This window comes from Ursus americanus, chromosome 7 (genome assembly GCF_024610735.1).
Source record: "Ursus americanus isolate L20-20 chromosome 7, mUrsAme1.1.p, whole genome shotgun sequence".
Lineage (NCBI taxonomy): Eukaryota > Metazoa > Chordata > Mammalia > Carnivora > Ursidae > Ursus > Ursus americanus.
In genome coordinates, this window is record NC_142133.1 from 64,879,621 (window position 1) to 64,894,671 (window position 15,051).

At 40.9% G+C, this 15,051-nt stretch overlaps 1 protein-coding gene across 1 annotated transcript in view; it reads right to left on the bottom strand.

The window, feature by feature from the left end:
- Window positions 1–874: 874 nt before the first annotated feature.
- The window catches only part of SLC4A1AP (solute carrier family 4 member 1 adaptor protein), a 32,460-nt gene continuing 18,283 nt past the window's right edge, over window positions 875–15,051 (bottom strand). The window contains exons 9-14 of the mRNA XM_045809168.2: window positions 12,725–12,836; window positions 10,429–10,666; window positions 8,354–8,440; window positions 4,873–4,940; window positions 3,391–3,460; window positions 875–1,215 (exon numbers count right to left, since the gene is read on the bottom strand). Of these exons, the coding sequence (XP_045665124.2) occupies window positions 1,166–1,215; window positions 3,391–3,460; window positions 4,873–4,940; window positions 8,354–8,440; window positions 10,429–10,666; window positions 12,725–12,836 (625 nt within the window). The 3' untranslated portion in view covers window positions 875–1,165. The remainder of the gene's footprint in view (window positions 1,216–3,390; window positions 3,461–4,872; window positions 4,941–8,353; window positions 8,441–10,428; window positions 10,667–12,724; window positions 12,837–15,051) is intronic.

A 15,051-nucleotide genomic window follows, 5' to 3' on the forward strand; every position in this document is an offset into this window, starting at 1 on the left:
CCAAAATATTAGTTTCTCATAATACCAATATTGATATTGTTTTTTTGAGAAATGAAGGGCATCACTTTCAGCAGACCAGACTGCCCACATCTGTCTGGGAAACTCAAGTTTCTCATTACCGCTCCCCACCTACTTCATGCATACAATATAATGAAGAAAAATACAAACATATACCGTATAAAAAAAGAAAACATCACCCTCATCCACACTCTTGCTGGGCCACAACACTTCTCCTGCCTGCTCATTGGGTCTGCCTCCAGCCTAATCCACAAGCTCTCCACCTTGCTTCCACTCTTAGGCTTTCATTCCCTGTGGAAGTGAGGCATCCGTTAATGTTTGGGGGGGAAGAGGGTGCAATGGGGGAGATGAGACATCTTCTCAAATTTCTTTGTGTTTCCAGAAAGGAAAAACTTTTATTCTCCTCTCCACAGAAGTGAGAAGCTCTACCCTGGGCAGAACACATCCAGCTTTTCATTCTATGACCCTATTTGCACCTTTCCACAGGAGGAGTGACTGATCTGACTGGTCAGAGTCTAGGACATTCAAAAGACTGAGTTTTTATCAGGACTGGTGTCTGAGTGCACAAGGTGTACTATGGTCCTGAACTTTGTCCTGATAAATCAGGGTCCGTTCTCAAACCTGGCAGGAGGATTATACTGGGAAGGAGCAGGAAGGCCCCACTCTGTATCTACTTTTAGTTCCAGGAATGACAGGGACACCTAGGGTCACCCTATGGCATGACCTCATATTCCAACACTTATTTGAGGAGGCCGTATCAGTGAAGCCTACAGTCTAACTACCAGAAGCACCCTATTCCTCAGGAGAAGCACAGTCCCTAAAGCTTCATGAAAGACATTGTGGCCTTAAGCAAACATGAGACATCTTCACCTCTTTTAATAGAGTCATGTCTATCATTTTACCAATTCTCAAAATATATGGTTTCTTTTTACATACATTCACAAATACTTTTAAACATAAATGCCAAATTCAAGAGAATCAAATGAGTAGATAAATTTAGGGAGCCATAAGAATGGAAGAAAAGGCCAGTCACCAGATTTTACAAAAGATCACCTGAACTCCTTCTCTGGACATTCAACTTGATATAGGACCCTACATATCCCATGTCACATGGTCCACAAGGTCTTCCTTTAGGATTCTGAAGCAGTCAATAGCCATACTTGTCATTCAGATGGGTCCTGCCATCTCCACTTTGGCCTAGATCAGAGTATAAAGAAAGAAACACATTCACTTTTCCAAAGTCAGGAGGGAAAAGATACCCAGACATTAGTAGGCTAAAAAGTAAAAAGAACAGACAAAAGAGGTTTCTACTATTCTAGAACGCCACCTTTTTGTATACAATATCTACCCTTATATTTCCTAGCCAATAAAAAGCAAACATTTCCAGTAACAAAATTTCTATTAACTACTAGTATATTAGAAACCTGATCCATAGAAAAAGCAACCTGTGATGAGCATATGGGGAACAAGCATCTCATACATTGCCTTAAGAATGTATGTATGAACATAGGGGCGCCTGGGTGGCGCAGTCGTTAAAAGCGTCTGCCTTCAGCTCAGGGCGTGATCCCGGCGAACCGGGATCGAGTCCCGCATCGGGCTCCTCCGCTATGAGCCTGCTTCTTCCTCTCCCACTCCCCTTGCTGTGTTCCCTCTCTCGCTGGCTGTCCCTCTGTCACATAAATAAATAAAATCTTTAAAAAAAAAAAAAAAAAAGAATGTATGTATGAACATAAGCTGTACCCTCCCTATAGAATACAATTTATAATGTCTTAAAAATGTTTATAGCCTTTGATCCAGCGTGTTAACTTTTATGATTTTTTCTACATATGCACCTCTACACTTGCAAAAGTATGTATGTGAGAGGTTACTTACTACAGAGGTTTTTTTTTAATTCAATTAATTAACGTATGATGTATTATTAGTTTCAGAAGTAGAGGTCAGTGATTCATCAATCTTATGTAACACCCAGTGCTCATTACAACACATGTTCTCCTTAATGTCTATCACCCAGTTACCCCAGCTCCCAAACCCTCCCCTCCATGCAGAGTTGTTTGAAATGGCAAAACTGGAAACACAGCAAATATTCACTGAGGGAACTGAATAAATAAGTAAAGGTATTATCTAGACCATAAAAAAGAACTATGCTACAAAGGAAGAGAAGAAGGGAGGAAGGGAGGAATCTATGAATAGCTATGGAAGGATAGCCATATAGTGTTAAGTGCAAAACAGCAAGGTATAGAATATGCTTCTATTTGTGTAAAAACAGTGGTGAAATATTATGTATTTAACTGCTCACACAAGCATTTTATGTGACATACATAAGAAGTCACAAGAAAGTGATATTTGGCTGGCTTTAGAGGAAAACACCAAAGTAGCTGAGGCAGAGCCAGTAGGTGTGTTTATATAACTTTAAAGAAAATTTAAGAGACATGCAGAAGAAAAAAATATAATGAATCTCCATGTACCCATCACCCAGCTAAAACAATTATCAATATGTGACAAGTCCTGCTTTATCTATTACCCCCTCCACGCTCCCTCATCCTCAACCTCTACAGGATTATCTTAAGGTACATCCCAGATATTCCATCTGTGAACACTTCTGTACACAGTTCTAGAAGATAAGAACTTTTTCTAAAGAACATAACATCATCTACACTTTAAAATAATTAATAATTTCCTAGTAACACTGCATATCTGGCTAGTGTTCAAAATTATCTGACTGGTATATAATTTTTTTAATAGTTGTTTGTTCAAAAAGGAGTCAAGCAGAATCCACAAATTATATTTGGTCGATATGTCTCTTTAGATCTTTCACTCTACCTGTTCCCCTAAAAGGGAGAACTTTCCCACTACTTACTTTTTTTTCTTTAAAGAATTTTTTTAAAAATAGATTATTTATTTATTTGAGAGAGAAAGAGAGCACGAGCAGGGGAAGCAGTAGAGGGAGAGGGAGAAGCAGCCTCCCCACTGAGCAGGGAGCCAGACGTGGGGCTCGATCCCAGGACCCTGAGATCATGACCTGAGCCAAAGTTAGATGCTTAGCCAACTAAGCCACCCAGGCGACCCTAATTATTTTAGAGAGAAAGAGATCGCATGAACGAATGGGAGGGAGGGGCAAAGGGAAAGAGAATCCCAAGCAGACTCTGCACTGACCAAGGAGCCCAACATGGGCCTGGATTTCATGACCCTGAGATCACAACCTGAGCCAAAATCAAGTGTTGGACACTTAACCGACTGTACTACCCAGGTGTCCCATCCCACTATATACTCTTATAAAAACTTTCTTATTTTGAACCTTAAACATACATTACCTATTCAGAAATATAAATAAATAAGTCTTAGAAGAGAAGAAAAGTAATAAAAACAATCTACCTTCAGGGGGGACCCATACACAGTAGTCTGGGTCATCTTCTGGATATTTGGAAGAAAGTGCTGCTGGAAGCTGCAAAGAAAAGATAGGTTATTTTACCCAAAAGAATTTTAACTCTAAGAATTATTGTCCCTATGCCCGTCAACAAATAAAAACTAAGAGAGAAAAGCTTCCATTAATTACCTTGACATAAGTAACCAAAAAATGGGGGAATACTCTCTTTCTGAACCTTGACTTTTTCCCGTAAAGCCTCAACAAGCTGATTTTCAGCCAGTGAGACAGAAGTGATGTTTTCTAAAAGGGATTGTTAACAGAGGTATGAGTTCTAATGGTATAAACCCCAGAGAGGGAAATTTGGCATTTGTCTTTTGATCTAGGTGCAGAAAAGAGTTAACAGGGCAAGCCTGACTGCTATCTTTTGAAAGGCCTGTTTACAAGGTTGGCCCTCACCTGGTATCTGGGGACTTGGATTTCAGGAGGGTTCCTACTACCCTGATAAAAGTGCCTCGCTGTGCCTAAACTATCTATAAAAACAATATGGTTCATGCTGAACATCTACTTTCCTTCTGGGAGAATGGATTTGAGTGCATACCAGGCAGGAGGTGGCTGTGTGAACAGTCCCCAATAAAAATCCTGGGCACTGAGTCTATAGTGAGCCTCCCTGGTTAGCAACATTTCATAAGATGTGACAACTCACTGCGAGGGGAATTAAACACATCCTGTGTGACTCCAATGAAAAAGGACTCTTGGAAACTTATGCCTGGTTTTCTTAGACTTTGCCCCATGTGCCTTTTCCCTTTGCAGACTGTACTTGGCATTCTTTTATTCCAGTACATCATAGCTGTGAATACAACCACATGCTGAGTCCTGTGAGGCCTCCTATGAATTACCTAGCCTGAGGGTCTTAAGGACCTCCTGACATAACCTAGCAATCCCACTTTTGGGAATTACTGTATCCACAAAAAATTATGTATACACGAGATTATTCATTATAACACTGTTATAATAAAAGACTAGAAACAACCCAAGTGTCCACTTATAGGGAACTGGTTAAGTAGAGTACGTCCATACAGTAGGAAGCTCTTGGTATACTGATACACAGTCATTTCCACAATAGGTTAAAAAAATAAATCCTGACATAGAGTGCATTACATTCTACCTTCTGTGTAATAAAAATAGTCAAATAAGAATGTATTATTCAAATGTCTTTGTATGGCATAAAAGGATATGAACAAAGATTCAGAAATTAATCAAAGAAGTATATGCAGAGTTATAGGGAATGGTGTGGATGGAGACAAGAATAGAGAATTCAAAACATAAAAATTCAAAAATAAGAAAGCCCAGACTTCTAGAAGAGGGAGTATTAGGTCGCTGGGAACTCTGCTAAAGACAATCCCTAAAAATTCATTCTTCTGAATGTGGTCCATGACAAGGGGATTCACTTTTACTTCTAGAGAGGTGAAGATTATGGCTAAAGTACTTACTTTGCCTAGACCAGGAGCTTTCTTTTTCTTCAATTCATCTCTGTTTTTCTCATATTCAGTCTTTGATGCTAATTTGAGAAAAAGAAAAACAAGAGGCAATAGCTATTTCAGAATAAGTAAAATAGAAAAAAAATTCCTCTTAGACCCCATCAAAAAGGAGAATTACAGACCGATTTCCCTAATGAATATGGACGCCAAAATCCTCAACAAGATCCTTGCTAATAGAATCCAACAGTACATTAAAAGGATTATCCATCATGACCAAGTGGGATTCATACCTGGGATGCGTGGTTCAACATTCGCAAATCGATCAGCGTGATACATCATATCAACAAGAAAAGACTCAGGAACCATATGATCCTCTCAATTGATGCAGAAAAAGCATTTGACAAAATACAGCATCTTTTCCTGATTAAAACCCTTCAGAGTGTAGGAATAGAGGGTACATTTCTCAATCTCATAAAAGCCATCTATGAAAAGCCTACAGCAAATATTATTCTCAATGGGGAAAAGCTGGAAGCCTTTCCCTTAAGATCAGGAACACGACAAGGATGCCCACTCTCGCCACTATTATTCAACATAGTACTAGAAGTCCTTGCAACAGCAATCAGCAAAAAAGGGATCAAAGGTATCCAAATCGGCAGAGAAGAAGTCAAAATGTCTCTCTTCGCAGATGACATGATACTCTATATGGAAAACCCAAAAGAATCCACTCCCAAACTATTAGAAGTTATAGAGCAATTCAGTAATGTGGCGGGATACAAAATCAATACTCAGAAATCAGTTGCATTTCTATACACGAATAACGAGACTGAAGAAAGAGAAATTAGGGAATCCATCCCATTTACAATAGCACCAAAAACCATACGTTACCTTGGAATTAACTTAACCAGAGACGTAAAGGACCTATATTCTAGAAACTATAAATCACTCTTGAAAGACATTGAGGAAGACATAAAAAGATGGAAAAATATTCCATGTTCATGGATCGGAAGAATTAACATAGTTAAAATGTCCATGCTACCCAGAGCAATCTACACTTTCAATGCTATCCCGATCAAAATACCGAGGACATTTTTCAAAGAACTGGAACAAATAGTCCTTAAATTTGTATGGAAACAGAAAAGGCCCCGAATCTCCAAGGAACTGTTGAAAAGGAAAAACAAAGCTGGGGACATCACAATGCCGGATTTCGAGCTGTACTACAAAGCTGTGATCACAAAGACAGCATGGTACTGGCACAAAAACAGACACATAGCCAATGGAACAGAATAGAGAACCCAGAAATGGACCCTCGGCTCTTTGGGCAACTAATATTTGATAAAGCAGGAAAAAACATCTGGTGGGAAAAAGACAGTCTCTTCAATAAATGGTGCTGGGAAAATTGGACAGCTACATGCAAAAGAATGAAACTTGACCACTCTCTCACACCATACACAAAAATAAACTCCGAATGGATGAAAGACCTCGATGTGATACAGGAATCCATCAAAATTCTAGAGGAGAACATAGGCAGCAACCTCTATGACATCGGCCAAAGCAACCTTTTTCATGACACATCCCCAAAGGCAAGAGAAACAAAAGATAAAATGAACTTATGGGACTTCATCAAGATAAAAAGCTTCTGCACAGCCAAGGAAACAGTCAAAAAAACTAAGAGGAAGCCCACGGAATGGGAGAATATATTTGCAAATGACACTACAGATAAAGGACTGGTATCCAAGATCTACAAAGAACTTCTCAAACTCAATACACGAGAAACAAATAAACAAATCAAAAAATGGGCAGAAGGTATGAACAGACACTTTTCCAATGAAGACATACAAATGGCTAACAGACACATGAAAAAATGTTCAAAATCATTAGCCATCAGGGAAATTCAAATCAAAACCACACTAAGATACCACCTTACGCCAGTTAGAATGGCAAAAATAGACAAGGCAAGAAACAACAATTGTTGGAGAGGATGTAGAGAAAGGGGATCCCTCCTACATTGTTGGTGGGAATGCAAGTTGGTACAGCCACTCTGGAAAACAGTGTGGAGGTCCCTTAAAAAGTTAAAAATTGAGCTACCCTATGACCCAGCCATTGCACTACTGGGTGTTTACCCCAAAGATACAGACGTAGTGAAGAGAAGGGCCATATGCAGCAATGTCCACAATAGCTAAATTGTGGAAGGAGCCGAGATGCTCTTCAACAGATGACTGGATTAAGAAGTTGTGGTCCACATATACAATGGAATATTACTCAGCTATCAGAAAGAACGAATTCTCAACATTTGCTGCAACATGGACGGCACTGGAGGAGATAATGCTAAGTGAAATAAGTCAAGCAGAGAAAGACAACTATCATATGATTTCTCTCATCTATGGAACATAAGAACTAGGAAGATCGGTAGGGGAAGAAAGGGATAAAGAAAGGGGGGGTAATCAGAAGGGGGAATGAAACATGAGAGACTATGGACTATGAGAAACAAACTGAGGGCCTCAGAGGGGAGGGGGGTGGGGGAATGGGATACACCAGTGATGGGTAGTAAGGAGGGCACGTATTGCATGGTGCACTGGGTGTTATACGCAACTAATGAATCATCAAGCTTTACATCGGAAACCGGGGATGTACTGTATGGTGACTAACATAATATAATAAAAAATCATTAATTAAATTAAAAAAAAAAAAAGAAAAAAATTCCTCTTAAGAGATCATTATAAAAACTGAAAACACATAACAATCAAATTCTCAAAAATTCCTTCTACTATAAAGACGATTTTAAGAGAATTTTCTCTCTGCTATAACGCAGTTTTCAAATTGTAAGGCTGTTGTACAAGCTTGAATATAATCACACCATTTAAAAAGGGAAAGGAAAATGGGGCTGATTTTACTATTCTACGGTTCAACTATTACAGTTAAAACTGTAGCAAACCAGTCCTTTTTTTTTTTCCCCAAGATTATTTATTTGAGAGACAGAGAGAGAGAATCTCCAACAGACTCTGTGCTGAACGTGGAGCCCAACAGGGGGCTTGATCCCTCAACCCATGAGATCATGACCTGAGTTGAAACCAAGAGTCATTCACTCAACCAACTAAGCCACCCAGGTGCCCCAAAACCAGTCCTTTCAATAGGTCAACCTTTCAACCAATTTATTTTAATAGTTTTGGAATTACTCCCATGATAGGCAGACTCATCTCTGGGAGATGAAAAGTTGTGGAGGGCTTTGCATGGAAGCGCAAAGGCAGCAGGAATTTTGTAGGTCAGGGAGACGGAACACCAGGAGGCAGAAAAGGAATAAAGAAAGGCAAATGGGGTGGCACCAAACATAACCTCTCAGGTATTCCAGTTCCGTCCAGGGCCCTGGCAGGAGCATCTCCCCAGTGTCTGAAAGGCCATGCTCTGTGCTGCTTCAGCTCAGCTGCCAGCCCCTCCTCTCTGACACCAGCTGGCTGCTTGTGTGCAGGGCAGCAATGGAGTCGGCGCCACTACTTGCCTGAGGGCTCCTCACGTGATGCAGCTGTTTCACTAATCTCTTGATAATCTTTACTCTGCTCCACTTGGCTGAGTTGAGACATGTTTTCTATAAAATGCAGAACCAGAACATATTGTTATTATTTAATTCATAGTGGGGAACCAAGAAAACAAAAACAAAAGCAAGAAAAGCTAAGTAAATACATAATCATCCACCTTTACTATCATTAGCTTCAATAACCTTAGATTCTCAAAAAAATGTGCCTCCATATGTTTAACAGAGAAATCAATTTTCCACTTTAAAAACTGGCCATCTCTGAGGTAAAACTTTTCAGCACTACTTGCCAAAAGCCTTAAAAATGTACATAATCCTTGGCCTAGATATTCTATTTCCAGGAACATATTCAAAGAAAATAATCAGAGATGAGTACCAAGATTTATTATATATACAGTATGTTTAGAACAGCAAAAATTAAAAATTAAGTACAGATCTAACAATAGGGAGTTGATTAAATTATGGCAGAAGCATGTGATGGATCACTATGCTTCTTTTTTTTTTTTTTTTTTTTTTTTTAAAGATTTTATTTATTTATTTGACAGAGAGAGAGACAGCCAGCGAGAGAGGGAACACAAGCAGAGGGAGTGGGAGAGGAAGAAGCAGGCTCATAGTGGAGGAGCCTGATGTGGGGCTCGATCCCATAACGCCGGGATCACGCCCTGAGCCGAAGGCAGACGCTTAACCGCTGTGCCACCCAGGCGCCCCCACTATGCTCCTTTCTGACTCCACATTTCAAAAGAATATTTTAAGATCCAGAAAAAATAGGTTATAAAATAGCATGTACAATACTTTCCTAACATTGAAAAAAAAAAAGAGGCCTAGAGTAATCCCTAATCAGCTGCAGATTTACCCATTAATGTATCTTTAACAAATTTTAAAATCTATTTTTACACACACACATTTATCCTTTGGTCCCTTACACAAAAAAATATAATACTTATTGCTCGCCCTCCTACTAACCTGTTTATATGCCACCTTCACAATGTATGGATCAAAGATTGGACTCATTAAAAAAAAGTATGTGTAAGTCCTTGTTTGAAAAGGCTAAGCATATTGCCAATAACTAAACAAACGAGAATGCAAAACCAAAAGATCTCTCGCAGATGAAAAAACAGAAACTTTTCTTTTCTCCAACAACTGAGGATGATTCAAGAGAAGGCCTCCATATCAGGCCTGGCGCTTTTTGCAGACAAGACAGGTTTGTTTTGGAAGTAGACATGCATGCATTCCCATGCATATTTAACGTCGGTTTTTGTTTTGTTTTTCCTCATGCTCCCTATTTTCTGTGAAGTCTTGACAATGCCAGATGGTTTGGTCATGCTGCAGGAAAATAACTCCTGCAGCTGACAAGGGACAAGAGGATGCTGAAAAGATAACAATGATCTCAGGGGTGAGACTGCAGGAGATTTCTCTTTTCTTCTTTGGACTTTTATGTATGATCTAAAGTTTCTAAAATGAATACATCTTCCTCTTACAGTCAGAAGAAAACATATTTAAAAACCAATCAATTCCCTCTTTTGTCATTTGTCATCGAACCTTGGCTGAGGTGTGAGAGTACTGTGTGCTGGGTTCTCTGCTAGGTACCATGGACAAAAAAATGAATAAGGCACCATGCTTCCTAAGAAGTGTGTACCGTGGGCACAATTATGCTTAGCCTCTGTTTTAGGGATGGGGAAAATAACGACTAAGGGGAGGTTTATCCTGAGACTACCTGATCAGGCCCCATCATCCACCCTCTTCTACTGCCCTCCAATCACACAATGGCAGCAGCTCAGGGCTGTTCCACAGCAGCTGTGGTTTCAGATTCCACAGCTCTCAATGTTCCATAATTCTGGAATAGACTGGAAATGCCTGCCCTTATTTTGCAATGAGGATAAATAATGACTGATGGTCAAAGAAAGACCAGGAAAGTATGTTTCCAGAGTCAGCTGTATCACATATCATAAAGTGCCACAGAGTCAAAATGCACAAACAAAGACTGGCTAAACACAATCGATGCAAATGCCCCACTGAGCAGCATGGAAAGGAGAAGAAATTACCATGGGTTTTTGTCTCTATAGAACACGTGAGGTCAGTGGGAGGCCTCGCTTCCTGCATGGCGTCTTCCAGCTCTGTCTCCTGCTGCAGCCTACTGCTTCCAGCCTCCATTTTCCCCCTTTCATCCTCCTCCTTTTCCCTCTCCTCTTCCTCGTCCTCTTCCTCCTCCTCTTCTACTTCAGGCTCATCCTTCATTCTCATTAGAGCTGGAGGGAGTTCTGGGCGCTTAGGGGGTAACTTCTACAAACGAAACAAAACAATGAACAAATAGTTCCACATAACGAAAGAGACAAATCTCTTCAAGGAGTTGAAGCTAAATGTGTAGAATGTCTCAAGTCTCTAGGCTGATGCACCCTGCAGAAGTCTGCTGGAAGTAGGACTTGCATGTGAAATTCTATCCATCTATGGACCCTTAACACATATCTTTATTAATTTCTAGGGTCAAAAGAATATTAAGTACAAAACACCTGAAACGGCTTGTAGGGAACTAGAACATTTCTTGCAGGTGCCCGAGGCAAGTACCTGCAAGCACAGCTGCAGGATTCCTGTCCTGCTACCCCTCATGGTGTTAAAGGATCTTAATTCATTACAAAATCTTCCAGGGGTCAATCAGACACACATTTCTAAGAAACAGATCATTTGTGCAGCTTTTGCATTTTAGATTTAACACAATTTCAAAGAATTGAGACATGTAAATCAGTAAAACAGATCATGAAGACTTTTTTTTTTAAGATTTATTTATTTTAGAGAGAGAGAAAGAGAGGGGGGAGGGGCAGAGAGGGAGAGAATCTCAGGCAGACTCTGTGCTGAGCACAGAGCCAGACCCGGGGCTCAATCTCATAACCCTGAGATCACAACCTAAGCTGAAACCAAGAGTTGGACACTCAACTGACTGCACCACCCAGGCGCCCCCTGAAGACATTTCTTGAAGAATAAAGCCAAATATTCTAATCAAGACCTTTTAATAAAATTATTAGAAAAAGCTGATTATGGAGCACCTGGGTGGCTCAGATGGTTAAGCATCTGCCTTCAGCTCGGGTCATGATCTCAGGGTCCTGGGATCGAGCCCCACATCGGGGTCCCTGCTTAGCGGGGAGCCTGCTTCTCCCTCTACTGTTCCCCCTGTTCCCCCTGCTTGTGCTCTCTCGTTCTGTCAAATAAATAAATAAATAAAATCTTTAAAAGAAAAAAGAAAAAGTTGATTAAAGCTTAAGGAATAGAGAGAAAGTACTAAAGTATATGTTGGGCATATCATTTTTTAAATATAAGACTGAATTCAGTAAACCTCTAAAGAGAGCTTTTTAGTAAAGTGTTTTTCCTCTAATTAAAACACAAGTTTCCCCCCATCCACACAGAAAAGCCTGCATCTCAGGTCAACCTGAGACTTCAGGCTTTTGCCACCAGAGGGCAGTCTGCCCTAATTCAAGGTGCGAGGGGCTGAATTCTGTCCCTACAAAATTCCTGTGTTGAAGCCCCAACCTCCAGTACCTCAGAACGTAACCATATTTAGAGATAAAATTTTTAAAGAGGTAAGTTAAAAGAAAGCAGTTAGGGTGGGGCCCTAATCCAAGATGACTGGAGTTCTTACAAGAGGAGTGGGAGACACGACAGGTGCAAGTGCACCAAGGGATGACCACAGGAAGACGCAGGAAGAGGGCAGCCATCTCCAAGCCAGGGAAAGGAACCTCAGGGGAAACTAATCCTGCTGGTATGCTGATCTCGGACTCCCAGCCTCCGGAATTGTGAGAAAATAAATTTCTGTCACTTAAGCCGCCCAGTCTGTGGTGTTTGGTCAGGGGAGCCCTCACACACAACTACACAAGGTTCATCTCTTTAGGTGATGAAGACCTTTTAAAAGCTGAATCTGTAAAAAGGGATGTACGCAAAGCAAAAACATTCACCAGCGAAGTGTTAGAGGACAGTAGAAAGATCACAAAACTCAAGAAACAGAGGACTTGGATTTGATTGCCAGTCTAGTCACTTACCGATGATGTGATCATATTTAATCTTTCTGACCCTGTTTCCTCACCTATGAGAGGTAGTAATTCCCACACGTCACCAAGTGTTAGAGGGATTAAATGAAGTAGGGAACACCATATGGCAGGGCCAGGTGCAGGGACTATATGACTAACAAATGTTAGCTGAGTCCAAATGTTACAATATCCACCCACCAGGAAAAGAGACACTTCTTAAATGCAACATTCATCACAAATTAATATATTGATGTTCCGTGTACAAATCAGTTACATGCAAATTGACTTGAGAGCTAAAAGTTTCACACCATGACCCACAACTTACCCCTACTGTTCCCGTTTTTAATTTGAATTTGCTTCCTCCTTTCATGGCACCAAAGAGAGGCAACATAAACTTTTTAGCTTTGTTTTCCACATCTGTAGCCTCACTTTCAGTCCTAAGAAGAAAGAACAATTATACATATCTCTTCCTGTAACCAAGATTTTATCTAAAAACACCCTGGACAATGAAAAGAAACTTTCGGCAAAACAAAAATTTCCACAAAATGAGTATCTAAGCACATACCAATAGGAAAAGGCCAAGAGAATCTGAAAGGACAATGACGCTGTGCTGACTCTCACACACAGGGCTATGAAGGGTAAGAAAGGCTCCGACTTTAGTAAGTTTCAACATGCTACATGACTTCACCTCCATAAAATGATGCTGACAGTACAAAGGTCACTGGCAAATGGGGCAAGACCCCACTCCCACCGAGTGGCAGGAGATAGACCCATGGGGTAAAGCCCTATTTTCCACCAACCTCTCAAGAGGACTCACAGTGTCTTACTTACCTGGAGTCCACACTTACATCACAACCACACACAAAGGCTCTGATCACAAAAATTTCTAAAAAGTGCGTGTGTAGGGGCTACACTGCATGGTGAGTAATGACAAAGACATAACGACAGACCTTATAACTAATGAGCCTGTCACCATTCACAGCTAGGCCCACTAGGGTAAAGCTGAGGAAGAGCAAAAAGAAGAGACTGTAGAAATTAGGAAAGAGCAGGTGAAAAAAAGAAATGAGCAAAACCAAAAAGGATGACAGATGAGTTGACCAGACACTCGGAGAGTAGGCAGAAGTGACGATGACAAGACAGCATGAGGAGACAGAGGGAAAGACAGGCCTGCATTCTGGAATACAGGGATAGCACTGGCACTCCTGACGCACAGTGACCCATATGATAAACTGACCTTGCTGCTCTATGCTAAAGCCCTATTTGCCACTGCTGCCTTCTTCGACCGAAGTCTTACCCTTGGCAGTGCTCTTGGGCCTAGTCTCAGACCCTTGCTCTCTACCACAGACAGACTATTGCCTTGCGAAGGCCACCAAAAGAATCCTTCCTGCCTGGCCTTAAAGACTCTTTGCCAAATACTATTCTTCACAGCCCCTCCCCAAAGGCCTCAGGAAGATTCTGGCATACAAAGTCAAGAGCAACACAGATATTCTTCAGCTCCATTAAATAGCTTCGCTGGTCTGGAGGACGAGAAGTCACTCCAAGGAGATGAAAAGGCAGAAGATGGGATCACAATGAAGAGCTGCTTGGGTCAGGGGGAAAGGTGTTAGGTAGAAAGTTGGGAAGTTCAACCTTCAAGTGAGAAGAGGAGGGAGAGGGTAAACACATCTAAAGGCCAGGATCTAAAGTAGGAAAGGGAGGAGAAACCATACAGACACACAGACAGCAAGAAGAGAGGCTCTGGAGGAAGCTGACATACCCTCTCCCGCAGGGATGACTTACCAAGGGAAAGGATTTTGGAGTTAGAATTAAAACTCACTGTTAATTTGCTTACCCTGAACTATGCCTCAGGAGTTTTTATCCTTTCTCTACAAATACAACGTTAAGAATAGCTGCTAGGTATACAGAATAGGACAATGATGATAACAATAATACATACACGCCAGCACTGTGTCAAGTGCTATTCATGCCATCTCTTCCTTTTTAAAGATTTTATTTTATTAGAGAAAGAGAGAGCACATAAGCAGGGGGCGGGGCAGAAGGAGAGAGAGAATCCCAAGCCGACTCCCTGCCGAGTGCAGAGCCCAACGTGGGTCTCAATCCCACAACCCCAAACCATGACCCAAGCCAAAACCAAGAGTCAGATGCCCAACCGACTAAGCCACCCAGGTACCCCTATCCGTGTCCTCTTTCAACATCACTAATACTTCTAATTTACAGATGAGGAAAGTTAAGATCAAAGAAATTACATAACTTGCCTCAAAATGCCCAAAAAGTAATTCATAGGGCTGAGAATGAAAGCCAGGGAGTCTAACTTGAGTGCTAACCCCCCTCCTCACTATCAGTAAATGAAATATCACTTGGGTCATAGCTTTTGTGGACTGACCTATGAATCACTGTATGAAATATCCAAACTACACATAAATCTTTAAACAAACCTACTAGTAATTTGGGGATTAATTTTCTGTACAGATGATCAAGGGCTACAGAAACATTTTATGTTTAAATCCCTATAAAAAAAAAAAAGATGCCTCCCAATATCTATTCATCTATGCAATGCCCCCAGCATCAAATTACAGGTTTTGTACACAGTGGTACGGGGCCACATAAATGCTTACTGGCAATCTAAAGCAGCACTGTCCTTGGGGCACCTGG